General features: G+C 42.2%; 1 protein-coding gene across 3 annotated transcripts; it reads left to right on the forward strand.

The window, feature by feature from the left end:
• The first annotated feature begins 1,202 nt into the window (after positions 1–1,202).
• Positions 1,203–21,798, forward strand: zgc:193801 (uncharacterized protein LOC564476 homolog). Of its 3 annotated transcripts, none has more exons than XM_038970354.1 (8): positions 1,203–1,360; positions 1,752–1,950; positions 2,158–2,348; positions 2,611–2,810; positions 4,127–4,280; positions 4,487–4,624; positions 5,638–5,730; positions 20,526–21,798. In XM_038970354.1, the coding sequence occupies exons 1-8, from the start codon at positions 1,346–1,348 to the stop codon at positions 20,997–20,999; spliced, it is 1,464 nt and encodes a 487-aa protein (XP_038826282.1). In that variant the 5' UTR covers positions 1,203–1,345; the 3' UTR covers positions 21,000–21,798. The 3 variants fall into 3 exon arrangements, with proteins under 3 accessions (XP_038826282.1, XP_038826283.1, XP_038826284.1); XM_038970355.1 differs by having other exon boundaries at positions 4,130–4,280; XM_038970356.1 differs by having other exon boundaries at positions 1,346–1,360; positions 2,611–2,784; positions 4,122–4,280.

Here is a 21,798-nt window from a genome sequence, read left to right on the forward strand (position 1 = left end):
ATGACTTGCAGGAGCTTCCTGCAGGAATTTGTAGTCTTGTATGAGGTCTTCTCTGTTGCTAATTAGCATTTAACTTTAAAAAAAAATTAAATGTAGCCGATTATATTGATAAAACTCACCTAGTCCAAGTGAGAATTGTACGGTTATCAAAACGTCACAAGGTAAGCCTACACCAAACACATACTTAATTTGAAGTGCTTCTAAAATCTGCAATGGGAAAAATTCATGGTGAAAAAACGATTGGAACCATTTCCGTGTTTGACCGCTAGGTTTTATGGGCATTATGACAGATCCTCTGTGGGGTTCTATGGTGAAAATGAATGGTGTTTTGAAGTGATTTTGGATAAACGCAGAAAATAAGGTATATGGCAAAAACAGGCGTGGAAGATCTCATACGTTTTGTTTTACGATATAATCTTCATCAGCTAACGTCAGTTTTTGTGAATTCTGAAGAATGTATGTAATAAAAAAAGCACATAACCTATATGAATTATAAAGCCTATGTTAACTGACTGCTATTATCTTATAGAACAAAACGTATAAGGTCTCCTAAGCCTGTGTTAACCTCAGACCTTATTTTCGGCGTTTATTCGAAAACACTATTCTTTGCCCATTAATTTTCTCCATGGGGATAGCTGAACGAACCAGAGGTATCTCATTCCGGGTTTTAGGACTACAAACTGGAACGCTCTATACAAAGATGGTTTAGTATAAAGACGTACAGAAACTGCTTCTCCAATAGAAATCCCCGACCTTGGCTAGCTAAACTCATGCGCAGAAACACGTAATCGGGTCTAACGGTCGTCTCGCGTCGAATTGCGCATGTGCAAGCCGTAAAATCAAAGCACTCCTTCGATATACAGTTGTTTTTGACGAAAATTAAAACGTGTCAGTTTGTCATTTTCACAAGGCTGGAGTAATGACATGTTCAGCTACTTATTACATTGGATCGAATCTAGGTCGTGCCTTTAGATTTCAAGAAAATGTACAACTAAGGAATCCTTTTTGACTTCTCTCATTGTCTTCTCAAACTCCTAACCCGGCCTGCTTGGTCTGTTTCGCAAGCAATCTCGCAAGTCTCGCTATGTTGCGCCTCTGGGTTTAGAAACTCTCCATGCTCTTTGTTTATTGTATAAAAAAACGACAGAAAAAAAAAAAACTACGCCACGCTCTGTCAACGTAAGCACTTACACGTTCGCCGCCATTGCAAGCAAAACGAGTGCACAGATGACGAACAACACACAACACTTCACAACATGCGATTTGGCTCGCTTGTTTGAACCAAAATTTACCGATAACTTTACCTGAATGTGTTTCAACAAAAGTTCCAGCTTCAGCAGATAAAATGTCGGCTTTTATTGTAAGTATTTCGATTGATCAGTCACATTTCTAAAGCGTCTCAAGTCTAGTCTTGAAGGCCACATGATGGATGGACAGTCTTTATCTAGCTAAAACGTTAGCTAGCTGGAACTGCTACACGCATCCAAACTAGCGCCTGTAAAGTTGTTGATTAGCAAGCTATTTAAAGTGTCAATAAGCAGTAGAAACAATAACAAATCCGGATCCCCGTTTCAGTTTCGATAACAATAACTGAGGGATGGCAATTGTCATTCAGCTCAGTATGTAACTAGTGATTAAAATAATATAGCTACTAACTACATTAAAAATGTTGTTAAAATGACAATTGTATGAGGATTAACTTGCAACAGTTATCCTCAGTCTACCTGAATCTCCTTGCCGTGCTGTTTCAGGCCCACCCTTCGGTGCGGATCAGGGGCACAGAGCACACCTACAACCCAGTGTTGTGTCAGGACGACGACTGCTCAGGCAAGGACAAGGGCACTCATATGCACTGTCCTCTCTGCACTGTGGTCGAGGCCTATCACGACCCTCTTATCCTACGGGCTCATTACCGCATTAAACATGTTGACAAGGGCATCGACTTTGCTGGTGAGAAGCTTTTCAACACGTATACATAAAAGTACACATCAGATGCTAGATTCAGTGGTAGTATGACTTTGCCAAAAGGTTTCAGTGAGAGATCTTTCACTCAAATCAGTTAAAATGTTTAAAGAAATAATCAGGCAGGCTCTTATTGATTGTTAGAAAATACATGGGACCTACAACTTAACAGTAAGCTTTTTGTCTTCCCTTCAGGCCTAAAAGTGCTTCGATGCTGCAACCACTGTGAGATCGTGGGCACCATCAAAGGGGAGAAGAGGTTCAAGGGTGCACACTGGCACTGCTACCGCTGCCGAAACGGCTTCAACCGCCGAGACGAGGCCATCAAACACTATAAGACCCACTTCCGGAACCCCCACACCACCTTCCAGATACAGGTCACACAGGTACTACCACCAAACTACTGTAATAGAACATACATTCACCATTGAACACTGTGAGTATGAAGAGTAAACAGACAGGGCACTTATTCTCCATATATACAAAAATAGTCTGAGTAGGAGTGCTGATCTAGGATGAATTTTGTCCTTTTAAATCATAGTCAATAAGAGTCCTGAATTCTAATACTTGATTAGCTCGCCTACTCTGAGAATCTTTGTGAATACGGACCAAGGCAGATATCTCACAATCCCCTCCCTGTGCATTCAGGAGGTGAACAGCCGACAGTATTATGACCAGAGTCCGGAGGCCCACCCTAAAGCCTATGGAGGGCTGGAAGTGTGTACGGGCTCTGGGGTGGAGGGGGGAGACATGGGGACTATCATGGCGCAGCCAATCCTCAACACAGCCAACACGGAGACTCTGCTCACTGTGGAACCCAAGGTGTCATATATGTCTCATGATTTGTGGTGGGTAAATGTGGATAGTAGGGATGTAGCAATTCACCGATACGCATCTGTCCCAGGTTCAAATGTTTAAGTTATATGTGCATAGGTCCTAGGACCCCAAACCGTTCCAAATGTAGCACGCATCGGTCAGAAAATCTATTCAAACGTTACAAGTCGCTGGTTCACGAAAAAATTTGGCCTCAAATTACTTTCTACCTTCCGAAAACACCTAATCTTTTGTGACAACTGTGTCCTGTCCTTCAGTGTCGAGCTAAGCATGTCATTGATCTACAAGTCATTTTGCATGCCGAACAACCCCAGGCAATATTAGTAGCCTAGTCAAACTGTGTGCTGCTTCGTGTGCTGACAAACAAGAGGTAGACCTATTGCTGATTTTGCGCATCACCTTCAGAATTCAAATGTTTGTATTGTCAAATGTGCTGTTAAATTGTTTTACCGGAAGAAAAGTATCCTAAGCTACCACCAGAGACACAGCTCTCATCTGGCTCTACATGCTGAACGGGGCTTACATTGGATTCATTTAGATTTCAGGTTCACCATCAGCAAACATTTTACTTGAAACAATCAGTGTATGGGGTATTTTTTAGAAATACAGGGTAAAGTTGATCATTTCAATACGAGGACAACAATCACTTGCTACCCGCACTGCATGGGCGACGCAAGAGAAGCTCACTCAGTCTGTCAACTTGTAAATGGTCTAAACCATTCGATTAGGAGACGGGTGAAATCCAAAGTTGTGCTATATATTCATTGGCTATGTCATAGCATAATTGTGTAAATGATAAATATTGATAAATTAAAACTCTAAAAGTTTTAATCTGCAAAAGTTACTAATTAATTAGTGAGATGGTGATTTCAGATCAGGTGTGTGGGGGGGGAGACAGATCAAGTTCATGTGCGCCATCAGCAGCAGATTTTAATTTAGAAATGAAAATGAATGTGCTTATGCAACAAATATCAGTGCATCGAATCTTATCGCATCAAACTAAATCATTTCAAACTAAAACGTATCGTTCCTGTATCAGATCTATAAAATTGTCTTGAAAGGGATAGATGCACATCCCAAGTAGAGAGGGTTGTGGTGGGTTGATATTGTGAAGTGGTGTAAAGTGTGTAAGTTGTATTGTGTGATCTGTACAATATGGCCTGTTGCTTGTGCTATCAAAGTTTATATTGGTGTCGCTGAATCTTCAATAGCGGTAGTGTCACCAGTGTTAAAAAGGTTCATCTCAAGCCCAGCACAGGAGGTGTATATGTCAAGTAACTTGTTTCTGGTCATTGTATGGTGATTGGTGCCTGCTCTGGTTGAAGGACAGCAGCGTGAACAACGGGATCCTAGTTGCGGCCGAAGAGGAGGTGGGGCCTTCCCAGCATACCCTGGACCAGACCCAGACGCTGGTTCTCATGGACCCAGATGGACAGGGAGGCAACCTGATTTACGAGGAGGCGGCCAGCATTATCTCTGAACAGGTGTCTCCATTGAGTTATCTTGCTAATACTGTGCTTTAGTAAGTTCTCACATCCAATGTTTTTCTTACCAGTATCAATTACAACCCTCATCAATCTACATACTTTTATGCAAGCAGCCTGCATGCCCTAATGCTAACCTCTGTTACCCCTCTACCCCCTTCATGCCATGATACTAACCTTGGTGTACCTGTGGTTGTCTATTGTAGGGCGGGGAGAGTCTGGAGCAGGCCCTACATATAGAGAAGCATCTGCTGGAGCTCCACCAGCAAAATGTGACCTTGCGGCAGGAGAAGGACGCCATGGAGAAGAGGCTAAGGGCAGAGATCCACAGACTTAACGAACAGGTACACTAACAGCAGACTTGTGAGCTGAGATACAGACTCAAAGACCAAGTACACTGACCAGCACACACATTATGTAACCTCAAAGAAAGGTTATCAAAACAAGATGGCTTTTTTGTGTAGGCTAAGATGCTTTGTATGGTGAACTTTGTGTGAAGGATAGATATTAGATCTAGAGAGATACAGCATCTCAAAGACCACCAGGTACAAAAATGGGTAACTTAACGTGATATCTTTTTGTGAAAGAAACTTATTTGTATGATGAACTTGTCATAATTTGTGTCTGTGTGAAGAATAGATGTGTTCATTTTTAACATGTTTAGCGGCAGGAGAGGACAATTGGAGAGGTGGATGGAGGCAGAGATGCCGAGATTCTTTGAGCTCATTCAGGAACAGGTATTTTTGGCACCCAGAAGCAAACCTTGCGTGTGCACTGGCTGGCCAGAGACTTGAGGGTAGACACAATGACAGAAGGCTGAAGGCAGAGATGCTTACAATTCTAGACTCCAGGCACACAATGTTAGTAAATGGCAAAACACCCATGGTTTTCAACACTCCCCCTTTCCTGGCTTTGCACTGATGTTTACGAGTGTTTTAACTGGGGCAAAAAGTGTGAAAATTAAGAGTTGTGGGAGTCACTCAATAAATGCAGCAAAACACTTATGTGAAAGATGGATTTCAAAAACGTATAGGCCAGAATCATTCAGCAATTGACCGGGGAAAGGATACGCAATCTCGATCAGCAGGTACACTGACCACGGTATGGAGCAGCAAAGACATGGTTAACTTATCAGGATAACTTTTTATTTTATTTATTTTTGGCGGAGGAAACTGATTTGTATGTGGATCTTCTAAAAATGTGTATTTGTGTGAAGGATAGATGGGAGTTAAAGCGCTTACCTTATGTCTCTTCTCGTAAGTCCTCCATCCTTTCTGTATTTGACATTCTTGGTGGAATGGAAAACAGACCATTCTGACGTGACCATGTTGTCTCCCCTGTGCTGAGGTGCCCCCAGGTAGCCAGTGTGGTGCAGGCCAACATCAAGATGTTTGAGGAGCTAAAGCTGTACCGCTCTGCAGAGAACAGCCAGCAGAGAATCGATCAGCTGGTGAGTGGACACTTGTAACTGCTACTGTAGTGATGATCCTAAGTGATTGTTAATAGGGGTTAGAACTGAAATTATTTTCCAATTGTTTCGTTCTGAACAGAACCACCATTTTTTTTGTTCCGTTCCACTGTTCCGACCAGAAAAATAAACCAAAAAACTACGGTTTTATATCGTTCCCTTTTCAACCTATGAAATCAAGTTTTTTATATTTAGCTCATTAAATTACATCACCGATCAGTGCGGATAGAGCAGGCAAGCTAGTTGTTTACATGCATGATGGACAGACTAGTGTAGCCTATGGCACACGATGCAACTGAAATTTTGCGGGTGGGGAGAGATCGAGAGTGGGTTAAGGAGGATGCTTGAAGTGCTGGGCATCTTGTTATGACATGCATTATCTGACTTGGGTCCACATAATTATACTTATGGAAGAGTGGCTTCTATGAAGGAACTTGAATGTCCTTTGAGCTAGCTAACAAGCTTGTGTGTGCAGAGCGGTACCAGAATTAAAGACATGTCTTACCTTTTTGTAGTTAAATACAACGTGATAGGCCTATGGTATCCTTATCTAGCATTGGAAAAGTTAATCCATTCTTTAGCTAATAAAAAAATCCTTCTGCCTATCTTCTGAATCACGATTGTAATGTCAGTTATGCTCCGTAGGGGGAGGGGCAGGTAGCCTAAACGCATACACACTGGCAAAGATTTTCAGTTTGCAGGCAGACACTGGAATACGTTTCTGAGTGACAGAGTGGGGGTTTGCATAGGCGCTTTGTTGCATTTTTTTGTGGGACTAGAAAAAATGACTGGAACGTAAAATAATGTTATTAACCAGTTCCCATGCTTTTAAAATAATGGTTCTGTTCCTGAACAGTATGGATCACTTTCGTTTCTGTTCCTTGAAAATGTTCAATATTTTCTGGTTTTCGGTTCTGTTTCTAGTAGGGCTGACCCCATTTAATCAACTGGTTGATTGTTTGGTCGATAGGCTGTTGGTCGACCGAGATTTCTTTAGTCGAGCAGTAGCAAAAAAATATATAGATCTATCATGGTGTACAAGACACCTGTCTAATTCGCGCTGAGTGGACTGATCCATTGTGGGGATGCACAGTCCATCAGTCTAAGACATGTGCTACTGAAATTGTATATGGTTATATTACATAAGAACAATGGTGCAACACTAATAAAAATAATAGTATTTAAAAACAAATGCGCTTTCTCCCTCGTTGGATAGCGGTCGCTGTCTCTGCTTCTGAAACACATTAGTGCGCTGTTGAATTGGCGCCTTTTCCTAGACCATGTTGCTATGTGGATAATAGCAACGTTAACCAGCACATTGGTGTTGAGAGCAATGCCGCAGAGGCATCAGCAGAATGAGGAGATGAGAAAACAGCCCTTGCCTTATTATCTAAGAAAAGTGTGGAGAGGGGAAGCCCAAACTTTATTAGGTATATAATCAATAGCCTAACTGTTAAATGTGCCTGGCTTTATAAAACAGCAATATATCTACAGAAATAAGACCGTGTTTATTTAATAGCCTACTGATTTCGCCTCAAGCAATGACATGTCAAGTAAGCAATTTCACAAATTGGGCTGTTTTTAATCTTTGCTTTACTGTAATAAAGGCTTTACACAGCCTCTCTGGTATTATTTCTAATTTATGTTTACACTGTTCCAAATTGCCTGAAATTATATTTATAATAATAATAATGCTCCATTTTCTTGATCATCTTATTATTATTAGAATAAGAAATGTCATTAGTAGGCTTAGTATAGCAGCCTTGTATAACCACCATTGAGCTGTAGGCCTAAGGGCACATCCTGTTTAGTCTTAATACTATAACTTAGGCCTGTATGTCAATATATATAGGCTACTGTATCAATCAACCATTCATTTGTTCATGTCATCACACAGCATTTGAGTCATTCATGATTTGAAATGCAATCAAGCATTTTAGTTTTAAAATAAAGCGGGCCCAGGGGGCCTCCCGGGTGGCGCAGTGGTCTAAGGCACTGCATCGCAGTGCTAGCTGTGCCACCAGAGACTGGGTTCAAGCCCAGGCTCTGTCGCAGCCTGCCGCGACCGGGAGGTCCATGGGGCGACGCACAATTGGCCTAGCGTCGTCCGGGTTAGGGAGGGTTTGGCCGGTAGGGATATCCTTGTCTCATCGCGCACTAGCGACTCCTGTGGTGGGCCGGGCGCAGTGCACGCTGACCAGGTTGCTTGGTGTACGGTGTTTCCTCCGACACATTGGTGCGGCTGGCTTCCGGGTTGGATGCGCGCTGTGTTAAGAAGCAGTGCGGCTTGGTTGGGTTGTGTTTCGAAGGAAGCATGGCTCTCGACCTTCGTCTCTCCCGAGCCCGTACGGGAGTTGTAGTGATGAGACAAGACAGTAACTACTAACAATTGGATACCACGAAATTGGGGAGAAAAAGGGGGTTAAAAATGTAATTTAAAAAATAATAAAGCGAGCCCTGAATAATTAGCTTAAGCAATAAATAAACCGTTCCATTTCGGAAATTGCATTCACAAATTAGTGCGAATGTTTTTAGTCTTTGCTGTAATAAAGACTTAACAAAAAATGTTACAACAGGCTCTGGTACTCTTATACTTTATTTAGTGTTAACATTGTTCCAAACGGTCAGAAAAAGTATATTGCAATCTATACAGCACCTGTTTGGCACACACAATATGCACACAGCACTTGCGCCTTACCTTGTTTTTCTTGATCTCTAGTATTTTCCACAATTAGTCACATTTATTCCACACATCTGACTTTCCCTTTAACTCCTGAGCAATCTGTTAATATTCCCCCGTTTTGAGGTTTATTTGTCACATCCTCTGCATCCATTTTGCTGTCACGTGTTACAGTTTTGAGTATAAAAAAATATATATATATATTGTTTTTTTGGGGGGGGGGGTGTAGATCAGCTTTGATGGAAGCTACAATATTAATGTAATTGTCTGCATCACTTCAAATCACCCATATCCTTTTTTGCAAATACGCATACATATACACATACAGTACCAGTCAAAGGTTTGGACACCTACTCATTCTATTTTTTTTCAACTATTTTCTACCTTGTAGAATAATAGTGAAGACATCAAAACTATGAAATAACACATGGAATCATGTAGTTACCAAAAAAGTGTTAAACAAATCAAAATATATTTTAGATTCTTCAGAGTAGCCACCCTTTGCCTTGATTACAGCTTTGCACACTATTGGCATTATCTCAACCAGCTAGGGCAAGGAAACACGAGCAAGCTACATTAGACTGGTGGAAATCTGTCCTTTGGTATGATGAGTCCAAATGTGAGATTTTTCGTTCCTAATGCCGTGTCTTTGTGAGACGCAGAGTAGGTGAACGGATGACCTCCGCATGGTTCCTACCGTGAAGCATGGAGGAGGTGTGTTTGTGTGTGGGGGGGCTTTGCTGGTGACACTGTCAGTGATTTATTTCTGAGGCTGGTAACTCTAAAATAGTAAAAATAAAGAAAAACCCTGGAATTAATAGGTGTCCAAACTTTTGACTGTATGTGTATGTATATATTCCATTAACTTTCTAACCCTAATTGGAGTGAACTAGTGAACAATGCTTAGACCTCTACTTACAGCTTATACATTTTATGGACAGTCTATTTTACAGTAGATCGACTTCCTTTGTTTTTACTCCTGTCCTTCCTCAACCTGTCCCATCTATTTCTGATGTCCATCCGGTTTGATTTCTATTTGCCATATCTTTCAAACTTTTCTCTTTCACAAAAGTTTCACAATCTATATATGTTTTTTGGACACAGTATGTTTTACATTAGTTATCTTGTTATTAGTCCCAACCTTCAGCTCCATTCTACCCATCTATCTCTTAACACCATCCATATTGGATTTATATTTGACCTATCCTTTTCAACTGTGCTGTGATGTTTCAGAAAAGTTCTGAACCTTTCTATTCTCATTGTTTCTACATATTGAAAATAAAACATTTTGCAAAGTATTTATTATTAGGGTTGCACATTTTGGGTAATATTCAGAGGTGGAAACTTTCTGTGGGAGTATATGGGAATTACTGGAAACATATGCAAATTAATAATGTTTAAATGTAGATGTTTTTTGCATTGGATATATTTACCATATCATATGGAGACAAACAAACCTTTTACCTTATCATAAGGAGACATAACTGCAAGTGATTTAAATCCTTCTGATAGAAATTTAAAAACAATTTAGTTACGAATTGAATTTTAATTGAGTTGACTCTTCACATGGGATTATTTCACTGAACAACAAAAGGGAATATTGAATGATCCATCGCATCTCCCAAAAACATTTTCAACATACATCTGTAAAATGATAGTCTAGAAACTAAAGCTTTGGTTGTCTACCTCTCAGGCTTCCATGTCTTCTCCCTGGACCTCAATGTCCACCTCTTGAACATCAGACTCTGGGGCCTATTCTTCACTGTCACTTTCCAACCTTGTTGAGGATGGCTCGTTGTCAGGCTCAAATTTGCCCGGATGGACACCAATTTTTCAACCCTTGTATTGGTCAGCCTGTTGCGTGCTTTGGTGTGTGTGTGTGTTCCCAAACAATGACCAGTTGCGCTCTGAGGTGGCTGATGTTGGTGGGATTTGGAGGATGATGGAGGCAACAGGGGAAAGAGCCTCAGATCCACAAAGTCCCTTCCACCAGGTGGCTGATGAGATATGTTGGCACAACTGCCATATTGCATCTCCATCCCAAAGCCCTTGCTTGGAAGTGTACTTCGCCAGACCATGGCCTCATCCAGGCCAAGGTGGCGAGACCCGGTAGTGATGACACCATTGGCCTTGTTGATCTCTGCACCAGACAGGATGCTCTTGCCAGCATACTTGGGGTCCAACATGTACACTGCGGCGTGTATGGGCTTCAGGCAGATGTCTTCACCCTTTTTTATGTATTTCAGAACTGCAGTTTCCTCTGCTTAGAGCAACAGTGAAGTGAGCAGGGCAGTACAGATTTCTTCTCTTACATCTGCAAGCAGAGTCTGAACATCAGACAGGATGGCATTGTCTCCCTCAATCCTTGCAATGGCTACTGCTATAGGTTTCAGGCTGCTTACCACTCTCCCAAAATACATCATCCAGGAGGATCCTCTTGATGGGGCTGTCCAAATCGGCAGACTGGGATATGGCCATTTCTTGGAGAGACTCCTTCCCCTCCAGGAGACTGTCAAACATGATGACAACACCACCCCAACAGGTGTTGCTGGGCAGCTTCAATGTGGTTCTCTTATTCTTCTCACTTTGCTTGGTGAGGTAGATTGCTGCTATAACTTGATGACCCTTCACATACCTAACCATTTCCTTGGCTCTCTTGTAGAGTGTATTGTTTTCAGTGGCATGATGTCCTTGAGGAGCAGATTCAATGCATGTGCAGCACAGCCAATGGGTGTGATGTGAGGGTAGGATTCTTCCACTTTAGACTAAGCAACCTTCATGTTCGCGGCATTGTATGTCACCAGTGCAAATACCTTATGTGGTCCAAGGTCATTGATGACTGCATCAGCTGATCTGCAATGTAGAGACCGGTGTGTCTGTCCCTTGTCTGTGCTCTTGTAGAATACTGGTTGATGGGTGGAGATGATGTAGTTAATTATTCCTTGCACACGAACATTCGACCACCCATCAGAGATGATTGCAATACAGTCTGCTTTCTTTATGATTCGCTTGGCCTTCACTTGAACTCTGTTGAACTCTGCATCCAGCAAATTAGTAGATAAAGCATGTCTGGTTGGAGGGGTGTATGCTGGGCGAAGAACATTCAGAAATCTCTTCCAATAGACATGCCTGTGAGCGTCAGAGGTGAAGCAGTTGCATACACAGCTCGAGCAAGACATTCATCAGTATTTCTCTGACTACGTTCCTCTGACTACTTCTTATTCCAGGAGGACCATGAGCTGTTGCTATCGTTAAGGTGTCTGATTCATCATTTTTCAACCCAACTAGAAGTAGAGGGACTTTTGTCAAGAGTTTGCTTGTTGTGAGCACTGAGGGAACTTTATGCACTTGGCCAGATCAAATCAAATTTATTTATAAAGCCCTTCTTACATCAGCTGATATCTGTAAGTGCTGTACAGAAACCCAGCCTAAAACGGCAAGCAATGCAGGTGTAGAAGCATGGTGGATAGGAAAAACTCTCTGGAAAAGCCAGAACATAGGAAGAAACCTAGAGAGTAACAAGGCTATGAGGGGTGGGCCAGTCCTCTTCTGTCTGTGCCGGGTGGAGATTATAACAGAATATGGCCAAGATGTTCATAGATGACCAGCAGGGTCAAATAATAATAATCACATTGGTTGTCGAGGGTGCAACAGGTCAGCACCTCAGGAGTAAATGTCAGTTGGGTTTTCATAGCCGATCATTCAGAGTATCTCTACAGCTCCTGCTATTTCTAGAGAGTTGAAAACAGCAGGTCTGGGACAGGTAGCACGTCCGGTGAACAGGTCAGGGTTCCATAGCCGCAGGCAGAACAGTTGAAACTGGAGCAGCAGCACGGCCAGGTGGACTGGGGACAGCAATGAGTCATCAGGCCAGGTAGTCCTGAGGCATGGTCCTAGGGCTCAGGTCCTCCGAGAGAGAAAGCGAGAGAGCATTCTTAAATTCACACAGGACACCGGATAAGACAGGAGAAATACTCCAGATATAACAGACTGACCCTAGCCCCCCGACACATAAAATACTGGAGGCTGAGACAGGAGGGGTTGGGAGACACTGTGGCCCCATACAACGACAGGGCCAAACAGGCAGGATATAACCCCACCCACTTTGCCAAAGCACAGCCAGGAATCACCACTACAGGGATACCTTCAACCATCAACTTACCATTCTGAGACAAGCCCGAGTATAGCCCACAAAGATCTCCGCCACGGCACAACCCAAGGGGGGGGGGGGGGGGGGTTATTCTGATGATTCTGCATCTTTGTTGCACTCTTCACATGATTTGGGACATTATTTGCAAATGTCCACAGCTTCTCTTTATACATTCGCTGCAGTGAAATGTCTCCACACATCAGATAGTGCCCGTGGCATTTTCCTGTAGAGATTAGGGGAAAAAATTGTAAAAAAAAACCCAAATACAATTCCATGTATAGATAGATAAATAGTAAAGCAGTTTGATTAAACAACTCCTTTGTAAGATAAATGTTTTTAAATGAAACATGTATGGAAATAGGTAAATTAACACTCAGTTAGCAGGCTCAAGCAAGCTAAAACCCACATGGTAGCAAAAACGAACTAGCAGAAATTGTTAACAAGTTATAAATGATTTAAACACACTTTGCTGTAGGCTACTATTTACTAGTTAAGAAAAAATATTGTATGTCATATAAAATATATTCACCCCACCCAATATTGTAATCAAAACTTACCAGAAAGCATGTAGTCCTTGGCTCAATAGTATCTCATTAGCATGTAAGATCTTGAGAATCAGCTGTACATGTGATGGAAGAGTGCACTGTGCATGCAGACAGTTGCAATTCCATTGAATTGGGGATAGTTTAACCAAAATATACCACAAGACCGAGAATTGCCTTATGTGTATCCAACAACAAAAGGTGCACTGTTATAAGTGAACTTTTTTGATAAGTTTAAGCAAAATTCCAGGGCTTAACTTCCCATGAGAAATTCCGGAAATTTACAGTCAAGTTTACAACCCTTTTGCAACCCTAATTATTTTATTATTGATCGATCGACTATTCCGATCACCCAGTAGTGCTATCTACGGTTTTCAGAGTTTGTTTTAACGATTTTATTGATGTGATTATGTAATGTTATAGGTCAGGCCCTATTGTGCCGTATTCGGACAGGATTGGTTTTACTAGGGGAGGTGGAGTTGTGTTTTGTGCTCGTGCACATAATTACATATCTGTCATTTTAGTCCCGTCCGAATTGACATCCCTGTGTTGAGAGAAATCTCTGAGTTTGACAGGTGTTGCTCGCGGTTTGCACAATAACTGATGTGATAAATTGAACTAAGTGCTGCGCTTAGCCTTTATACACTGCTCAAAAAAATAAAGGGAACACTAAAATAACACATCCTAGATCTGAATGAATGAAATATTCTTATTAAATACTTTTTTCTTTACATAGTTGAATGTGCTGACAACAAAATCACACAAATTATCAATGGAAATCAAATTTATCAACCCAAGTGGAAAACCACATTACAGGCTGATCCAACTTTGTAATGTCCTTAAAACAAGTCAAAATGAGGCTCAGTAGTGTGTGTGGCCTCCACGTGCCTGTATGACCTCCCTACAATGCCTGGGCATGTTCCTGATGAGGTGGCGGATGGTCTCCTGAGGGATCTCCTCCCAGACCTGGACTAAAGCATCCGCCAACTCCTGGACAGTCTGTGGTGCAACGTGGCGTTGGTGGATGGAGCGAGACATGATGTCCCAGATGTGCTCAATTGGATTCAGGGTTGGGGAACGGGCGGGCCAGTCCATAGCATCAATGCCTTCCTCTTGCAGGAACTGCTGACACACTCCAGCCACATGAGGTCTAGCATTGTCTTGCATTAGGAGGAACCCAGGGCCAACCGCACCAGCATATGGTCTCACAAGGGGTCTGAGGATCTCATCTCGGTACCTAATGGCAGTCAGGCTACCTCTGGCGAGCCCATGGAGGGCTGTGCGGCCCCCCAAAGAAATGCCACCCCACACCATGACTGACCCACCGCCAAACCGGTCATGCTGGAGGATGTTGCAGGCAGCAGAACGTTCTCCACGGCGTCTCCAGACTCTGTCACGTGCTCAGTGTGAACCTGCTTTCATCTGTGAAGGGCGCCAGTGGCGAATTTGCCAACCAAACGTCCTGCACGGTGTTGGGCTGTAAGCACAACCCCCACCTGTGGACGTCGGGCCCTCATACCACCCTCATGGAGTCTGTTTCTGACCGTTTGAGCAGACACATGCACATTTGTGGCCTGCTGGAGGTCATTTTGCAGGGCTCTGGCAGTGCTCCTCCTGCTCAAAGGCGGAGGTAGCGGTCCTGCTGCTGGGTTGTTGCCCTCCTACGGCCTCCTCCACGTCTCCTGATGTACTGGCCTGTCTCCTGGTAGCGCCTCCATGCTCTGGACACTACGCTGACAGACACAGCAAACCTTCTTGCCACAGCTCGCATTGATGTGCCATCCTGGATGAGCTGCACTACCTGAGCCACTTGTGTGGGTTGTAGACTCCATCTCATGCTACCACTAGAGTGAAAGCACCGCCAGCATTCAAAAGTGACCAAAACATCAGCCAGGAAGCATAGGAACTGAGAAGTGGTCTGTGGTCACCACCTGCAGAACCACTCCTTTATTGGGGGTGTCTTGCTAATTGCCTTTAATTTCCACCTGTTGTCTATTCCATTTGCACAACAGCATGTGAAATTTATTGTCAATCAGTGTTGCTTCCTAAGTGGACAGTTTGATTTCACAGAAGTGTGATTGACTTGGAGTTACATTGTGTTGTTTAAGTGTTCCCTTTATTTTTTTGAGCAGTGTATGAAGGGCCTACATGTATCAACTTGCACAGTGAATGCTTTTGTTTATATGTTTTGTGTGTATGAATTGAATATTGCCAAATGCATAATAAAAAAATATTGTGCCTATTTAATGCAACCCTTGCTGTTAATAGATCGCAAAGCAGCAGCATAGAACTGACCTAAACATTTGGAAATGATAAGTGAGCTTTTTCATCCATAGCCTTAAAATGCATCTCAAGTGCAATCGCACGGTTTAGCTCACATCTGAAGGCTGGAGGGAATTTAGGACGTACTGCGGATCCCTAAAATATCCTAATGATTATAATCACACTTCCTTAATTTACATATTTTGGCAACACTATAGGAAAGATGGTTTAGAAACTTGGGAACCAAGCTTGAGTTATCAGTGTGGCCCTATCAGCTGGACATGTTGAAATGCTTTATCTTCACACCTAGAATAAAAACCTCCAGGCTTCTGTCATAACTGTCAATTTTTATTGGAGTAAAAAATAAATAAAGAATTACAGGGTGCAGTTTGGATAAAATGAATCCCGTGGAATAAAGGACATTCTGGAGTAATAATTACATAACCAACTTTCTCTAGTAATTAGGGATCAAATTCAACAACATCCGGTGAAATCGGAGCGTGCCAAATTTCAAAATACAAAATCGTAATATTAAACATTCATGAAAATACAAGTGTCATATATGATTCTTTAGCTTAGAATCTTGGTAATCTAACTGTGTTGTCAGATTTCAAAAAGGCTTTACGGCGAAAGCATAGCATTCGATTGTCTGAGGACAGCGCCCCATGTCAACATATCTTTCAAACCAGCACTGGCGACACAAAATCACAAATGGCGATTTAAAATATATCACTTACTTTTGAAGATCTTCCTCTGTTTGCAATCCAAGGGTCCCAGCTACACAATGAATGGTTGTTTTGTTCAATAAAGTCCTTCTTTATATCCCAAAAACGCAGTTTAGTTGGCGCCATTGAATTCAATAATCCAGTCCTTCAACATGCATACAAAGGATTCCAAAAAGTTACCAGCAAAGTTCGTCCAAACGAGTAAAACAATGTTTTTTATTAATCCTCAGGTTGTTTAATATCTAAATAAACGATAATATTTCAGACGGAGATTACTATGTTCAATAGCAAAGGAAAAGAACGGAGAGCGCTCCCACGTTCACGCTCGCAAAAATAATACTTTTGCCCTGGCGCTCAACTTGGAGTGACTACAAATACTTTTTTTTCTTTTTAAAGCCTAAAACCTTGTATAAAGATTGACATCTAGTGGAAGCCATAGGAACTGCAATCTGGGAGGCGGAAATTAGATCTTTCAATAGCATTGCATTGGAAGTCATTCCAAGCTCAAACAATAATAATTCCGGATCGATTTTCCTCCCGTTTTCGCCTGCTATATCAGTTCTGTTATACTCACAGACATTATTTTAACACTTTTAGAAACTTCAGAGTTTTCTATCCAATTCTACCAATTATATGCATATCCTAGCTTCTGGGCCTGAGTAACAGGCAGTTTACTTTGGGCACGTCAGACAGGTGGAAATTCAGGATACTGCACAGCCGATGCGCTAGTTTGACAAACACTTTACTTGCTAGCTACTTGTATGACTGAATAATGGAGAATGCTAGTAAGGGGCTTTTAAATGGCCAATTTCAAATCACTCCCAGATAGCTCTGTGTATAAAACCAAAGTAAATTGCATCTACTGCAAGGCTGAGTTACTGCGCACCACATCAATGGAAACTGCATTCACACGCTCTGGCTGTAGTGAAGACAGAGGCACTATGCTGAAACGTGCGCCGGGCATTTCATGGCTCTAGCAAAGCAGTGGAACATTGAAACAAAGTTACCACCGTTTGCATAGACCGTGCACGGAACATGATTGCAGCTGCCAGACATATGCCTTTTTGAACACCTGCCCTGCATCGCGCACAGTCTCCAAAGGTCCATCACAGTGTCCCTACAGAACAGAGGGTTTGACAATGCCATAGCTAAATGGTGAAAAATTGTTAGGCATTTCAAACACAGCCCACCAAATGCTGCAGAGCTAGGACATCAGCAAATGGACTGAAGGCGTCACTGGCACACAACAAGATGGAATTCCACTCTGGAATTGGTAACGCGTGTCCACAGAAACCAACAACCACTGAGAGATCACCAACAACCAACAGAGAACCATGCCAACCACAGCTGAACTGGAGAAACTGTAGAAGCTGGAGGCACTACTGGAGCCCTGCAGGTAATATTCTTTGTATCACTATTAGTGTTATAATAAGGTGTGTGTAAAGTGTGAGAGAGTCTGGGCATAAGTCTCTCACAATTGACAAGTGATTTTGATTGATCTTTCACTGCAGATACTTGACTGAACTTCTGGGAGGAGAGATGTACATTTCCTGCTCAGTGGTGTTGCCTGCTTTGTCATCTCTTTCGGGTCATTGAGAGCTCCAACGATGACCCTGCCTAAATGATAAGATTCATGCTGACATTCACAACAGACCTGGAGAAATGCAAGGAAAACGCCAACCTAGCATGGCTGAAGGTTGCCACAGCACTCGACCCAAGGTTTAAGGACCTGAAGTACCTTCCCAGACCTGAGAGGGGTGAGGTTTGGGAAGGCACTTCAGGTCCTTAAACCTTGGGTCGAGTGCTGAAGGAAGAGAGGACTGCACAGCAACTGGATAAAGCAACAGAGTCATAGCCACCAAAGACGAAAGCTGCCCTTTAGTTGAGTTCTTCTGAGTCCGATGAAGAGGAGGAATCCATTGAATGTGTGGAGTGTTACAAAGCAGAGCCCAGCATCAACATGGAGGACTGTCCACTACAGTGGCGGTCACAGCATGCAGGGGCACACCAGGCTGGCCTGCATTGCACAAAGGTACCTGGCAACGCCTGTTACATCAGTACCTTGTGAGAGGTTGTTTTCACACTCTGGGCATATTGTACACAAGAAGAGAGCAGCTTTATCATCTGAAAATGTCAGCGGGCTTGTTTGTCTTTGCAATTGGCTCAGTGAAAAGAAATGGAGGAGGATGACTGGAGTGTATGGTCACAGGTTAACGTTCTGAGGGATTCCTGACATTGTTGTATAGGTTTATGTTCTTTGTATCCATTTTTCTTCTTATAGCCAACCCTCCAATCAGTAATTGGGAGAACTATAATTTTGTGTGTTTACTTACCTACCTACTGGGAGCATTAGTAAGTTCCAGGTCTTTTGTATTTAATTTGTTTATGGTGAATATGCCATTAAAAACATTCTGATACTGAAATATTTTTGTTTTCAGTCCCTCCCTACATGCCTATTACTCAATACACTGCTTTTTTTAAATGGAAAAATCTTTATTTAGTACCAAATTTGAGAAAATGAATGATTAATCGCAGAATTTAATGCAATTAATCGCAATTCATTATTTTGATCGTTTGACAAACCTACTAGTTCTGTGTGAATAGGTCTTTGGTCACATGCATGCGATGCATACATGTGTCACGTAAAAAGAGCAAGGGTTGAGAGAATAGGGAATGTTTTTCCTAAACAAATGAGGGATTTCGGAAACAGAACTTTTCAGTCAGAGATGGCTGTAATTATGTTGCAGCTTCAGAAACACGGACAGCGCGATAAACACTTTTGATGTTCTGTGGTGGTCGCTGCAGCAGGGAGGAGAGCGAGACAACGGGTGCTAGTCACTGTCACTCCCTGTTTTTTTTTTTCTTACACAGCACAGCAAGACTGAACCCGGCACAATCAAATAAATTGCTGGTAGGACTCCCTCTAGTCATTTGTGTGTTTTGATTATTTAATCAAACCGTGTGCTTAAAGCATCAGACAAGCTCAGTGAATATAGTTGATTTGATTAAAATACATAGGATGTGTCAATATATGAAAAAATACATGTTAAAAATGTAGACCAATCGATTGGTCGAAAGATCAGACTCTTGGTCGACCACTTATTTTTTTGGTCCGGGACAGCCCTAGTTTCCTGGACCGGTTCCAACCCCTGTTCTTGAATATTCTCAAGATCATATGCCAGATTAAAAACAATGCGTAAAGCCTCTTAGAAGAGCCTCTTGAAAATCTACAGAGCTATGCATATTCTGTATGGTTAGTAAAAAATGACTGAGCTTCAATAGTATTCACGAGCTGGAATGTCAAAGGGCCTTATTGCCCACTGAAGCAAAGTGGTTTCTCGTGTAAAATGCTTGTATACCAATATACATGTAGCTTCCCTGGAGCCATCCTTTTATAAATCTACTGAACATCACTGACAGTCGTTGGATGGTATAAAGCCCTATTCGGACGGGATTAGTTTTACTGGGGGAGGTCGGGTAATATAATTAAGTGCACGAACACAATACACCACATCTGTCATTTTAGTCCCTTCCGAATCTGTCAGTAATTTTACATGGCAGAAGAGTAACAATTTCAGACAGAATAACTCATTTTTTTGGCAAACTCTAAAGTCCTCTGACAATATTAGTCCCCCCGTGCGAATTGACATCCCTGTGTTTTGAGAAATATTCCTGAGTTTGACAGGTGTTGCTCGCGGTTTGAGCAAGTAAACCATAACTGATTCTATAAATTGAACGAAGTGCTGTGCATAGCCTTTATATGAAGGACCTACATGTATCAACTTATACAGTGAATGCTTTTGTTTGTTTTATGCGAAGGAATTGAACATTGCCAAGTGCATCATTAAAAAACAACATTAAAAGAAACATTGCTGTTAACAGATTGCAAAGCAGCATAAAACTGAGCTAAATGTTTGGAAATGACAAGTTCACTTTCTAGTCATAGCCTAACAACACATATCAAGTGCAAGTGTGCTGTTCGGCTCACATCTGAAGGCTGGGGGGCATTTAGGATGTCTTCTACTGAGATTCGCTAAAATATCCTAATGAATATGATCACACTTCCTCAATTCAAATATTATGGCGACACTATACCAAAAATTGTTGGCATGGTTTAAAAACTTGGGAACCAAGCTTGAGTTATCAGTGTAGCCATGTTATCGTGTGGACTTGTTGCAATATCTTCACTCCTAGAAAAAAATAACTCCAGGCTTCTGTCATAACTGTCAATTTATTGAAAAAAATTATAATTACAGGGGGCAGTTTGGAAAATGAATTCCGTCTGAATCGTCCTCTTGAATAACAGACATTGGGGTAATTAATAACATAATCAACGTTCTCTAGTAATACTAGTTCCGCGCAAATAGGGCTTATGAGACTCTTTGACCACTGATGATGCCTGTCTTTCTGTTTGGCAGGTGAAGAGTCTGGAGATGCAACACCGCACTCTCATCCACACCCAGCTAGCCTCCCTGAGGACGGAGCTTCTACGGCAGGCTGAGAGAACAACGCCCGTCAACGGCCACACAGAGCTCACAGTCAGCCTGGTTGGTGAGATAGCCACTCACCCTGGGGAGATGGCCCTCTTTGAGGAGGAACAGACTGAAACAAGGGTAGAGAGGGAGGAAGAAGCATTAACCATGGTGGTGGTTCAGATGGGCCCTGACCCAGGGGACTTGGTACCGATATCGGGTGATGCATGTTTGGTGGCTGGGAAGAATGAGGAATCATCGGTCCCTGAGCTGGACAGTGTTGACTCTGGGGCAGAGCCCTTCAAGAATGCTACAGAATCCCTTGAAGACAAAGAGGGGGAGGAGAAATCGTCAAGGAAGCGCAGCCCCAAAGAGGAACCCGGGGGGGAGAGTGAAGCCAAACTGCAACGCATCTGTTGAGATAATAGAGACGGTGGTCTTTATTACTCTCATCTGTTTTTCCCTTTGTCTCTCTCCAGTCTTTTCCTGGTAGTACTTGTGAGTTTCTTTAAGGGAGGGTAACTTTCCCACACGGGGTTCTAATAGTCTGCTGCAGACTGAGCCAGGCACAGTACAGCAGTGTGGGAAAACCTCAACTGAGAAACCAGTCCCTAATATGGCTGTGAAAGTCAATGCATCCTCCACTCCCTGCAGTGTGTAAGCTGTACATAATGCTACTCCACTAAACCTACTGACTTACTGTTTACCAGTCTGCTCTGTACATTAGCTCTGTTTTAGAAGCTTCATGAAGGATGACGGTCTGCAGTGAATTAGACCTATTCAAAGCAAATAACCAAGTCATGTTATTTTGTTCTGACTGAAGTTTTTGCAATGTGTTCCAATGTTTTCATAAAGCTTGTTTGTTCAACAGTTGGTTCCATTGTTCTACTAAACATTATTTTTACAGACTGGAGGTAACTAACCATCTGTCTTGACGAGACAGCCACTTGTCACACTATGCAATTGTAGTTTGTTATACAATGTGTTGCTCATTAACTTGCATAAGATGTATACAGTACATAGTCTACAAATCATATCGGATACAACAGTACATCTCAAGCCTATGAATTTGCTTTATTTGAGAAAATGACTAAACAAAGCTACTGTGTAGTTTATTGCTTACCGGTATTCAGGCATGGTTTTTCATCCCAAAGTTTTAGACAAATGAAAAGCAATCCCTTGACATGAATTTGTAGTTGCTGAATAAAGAAAACAACAA

Source organism: Salvelinus namaycush, chromosome 31, assembly GCF_016432855.1.
Source record: "Salvelinus namaycush isolate Seneca chromosome 31, SaNama_1.0, whole genome shotgun sequence".
Lineage (NCBI taxonomy): Eukaryota > Metazoa > Chordata > Actinopteri > Salmoniformes > Salmonidae > Salvelinus > Salvelinus namaycush.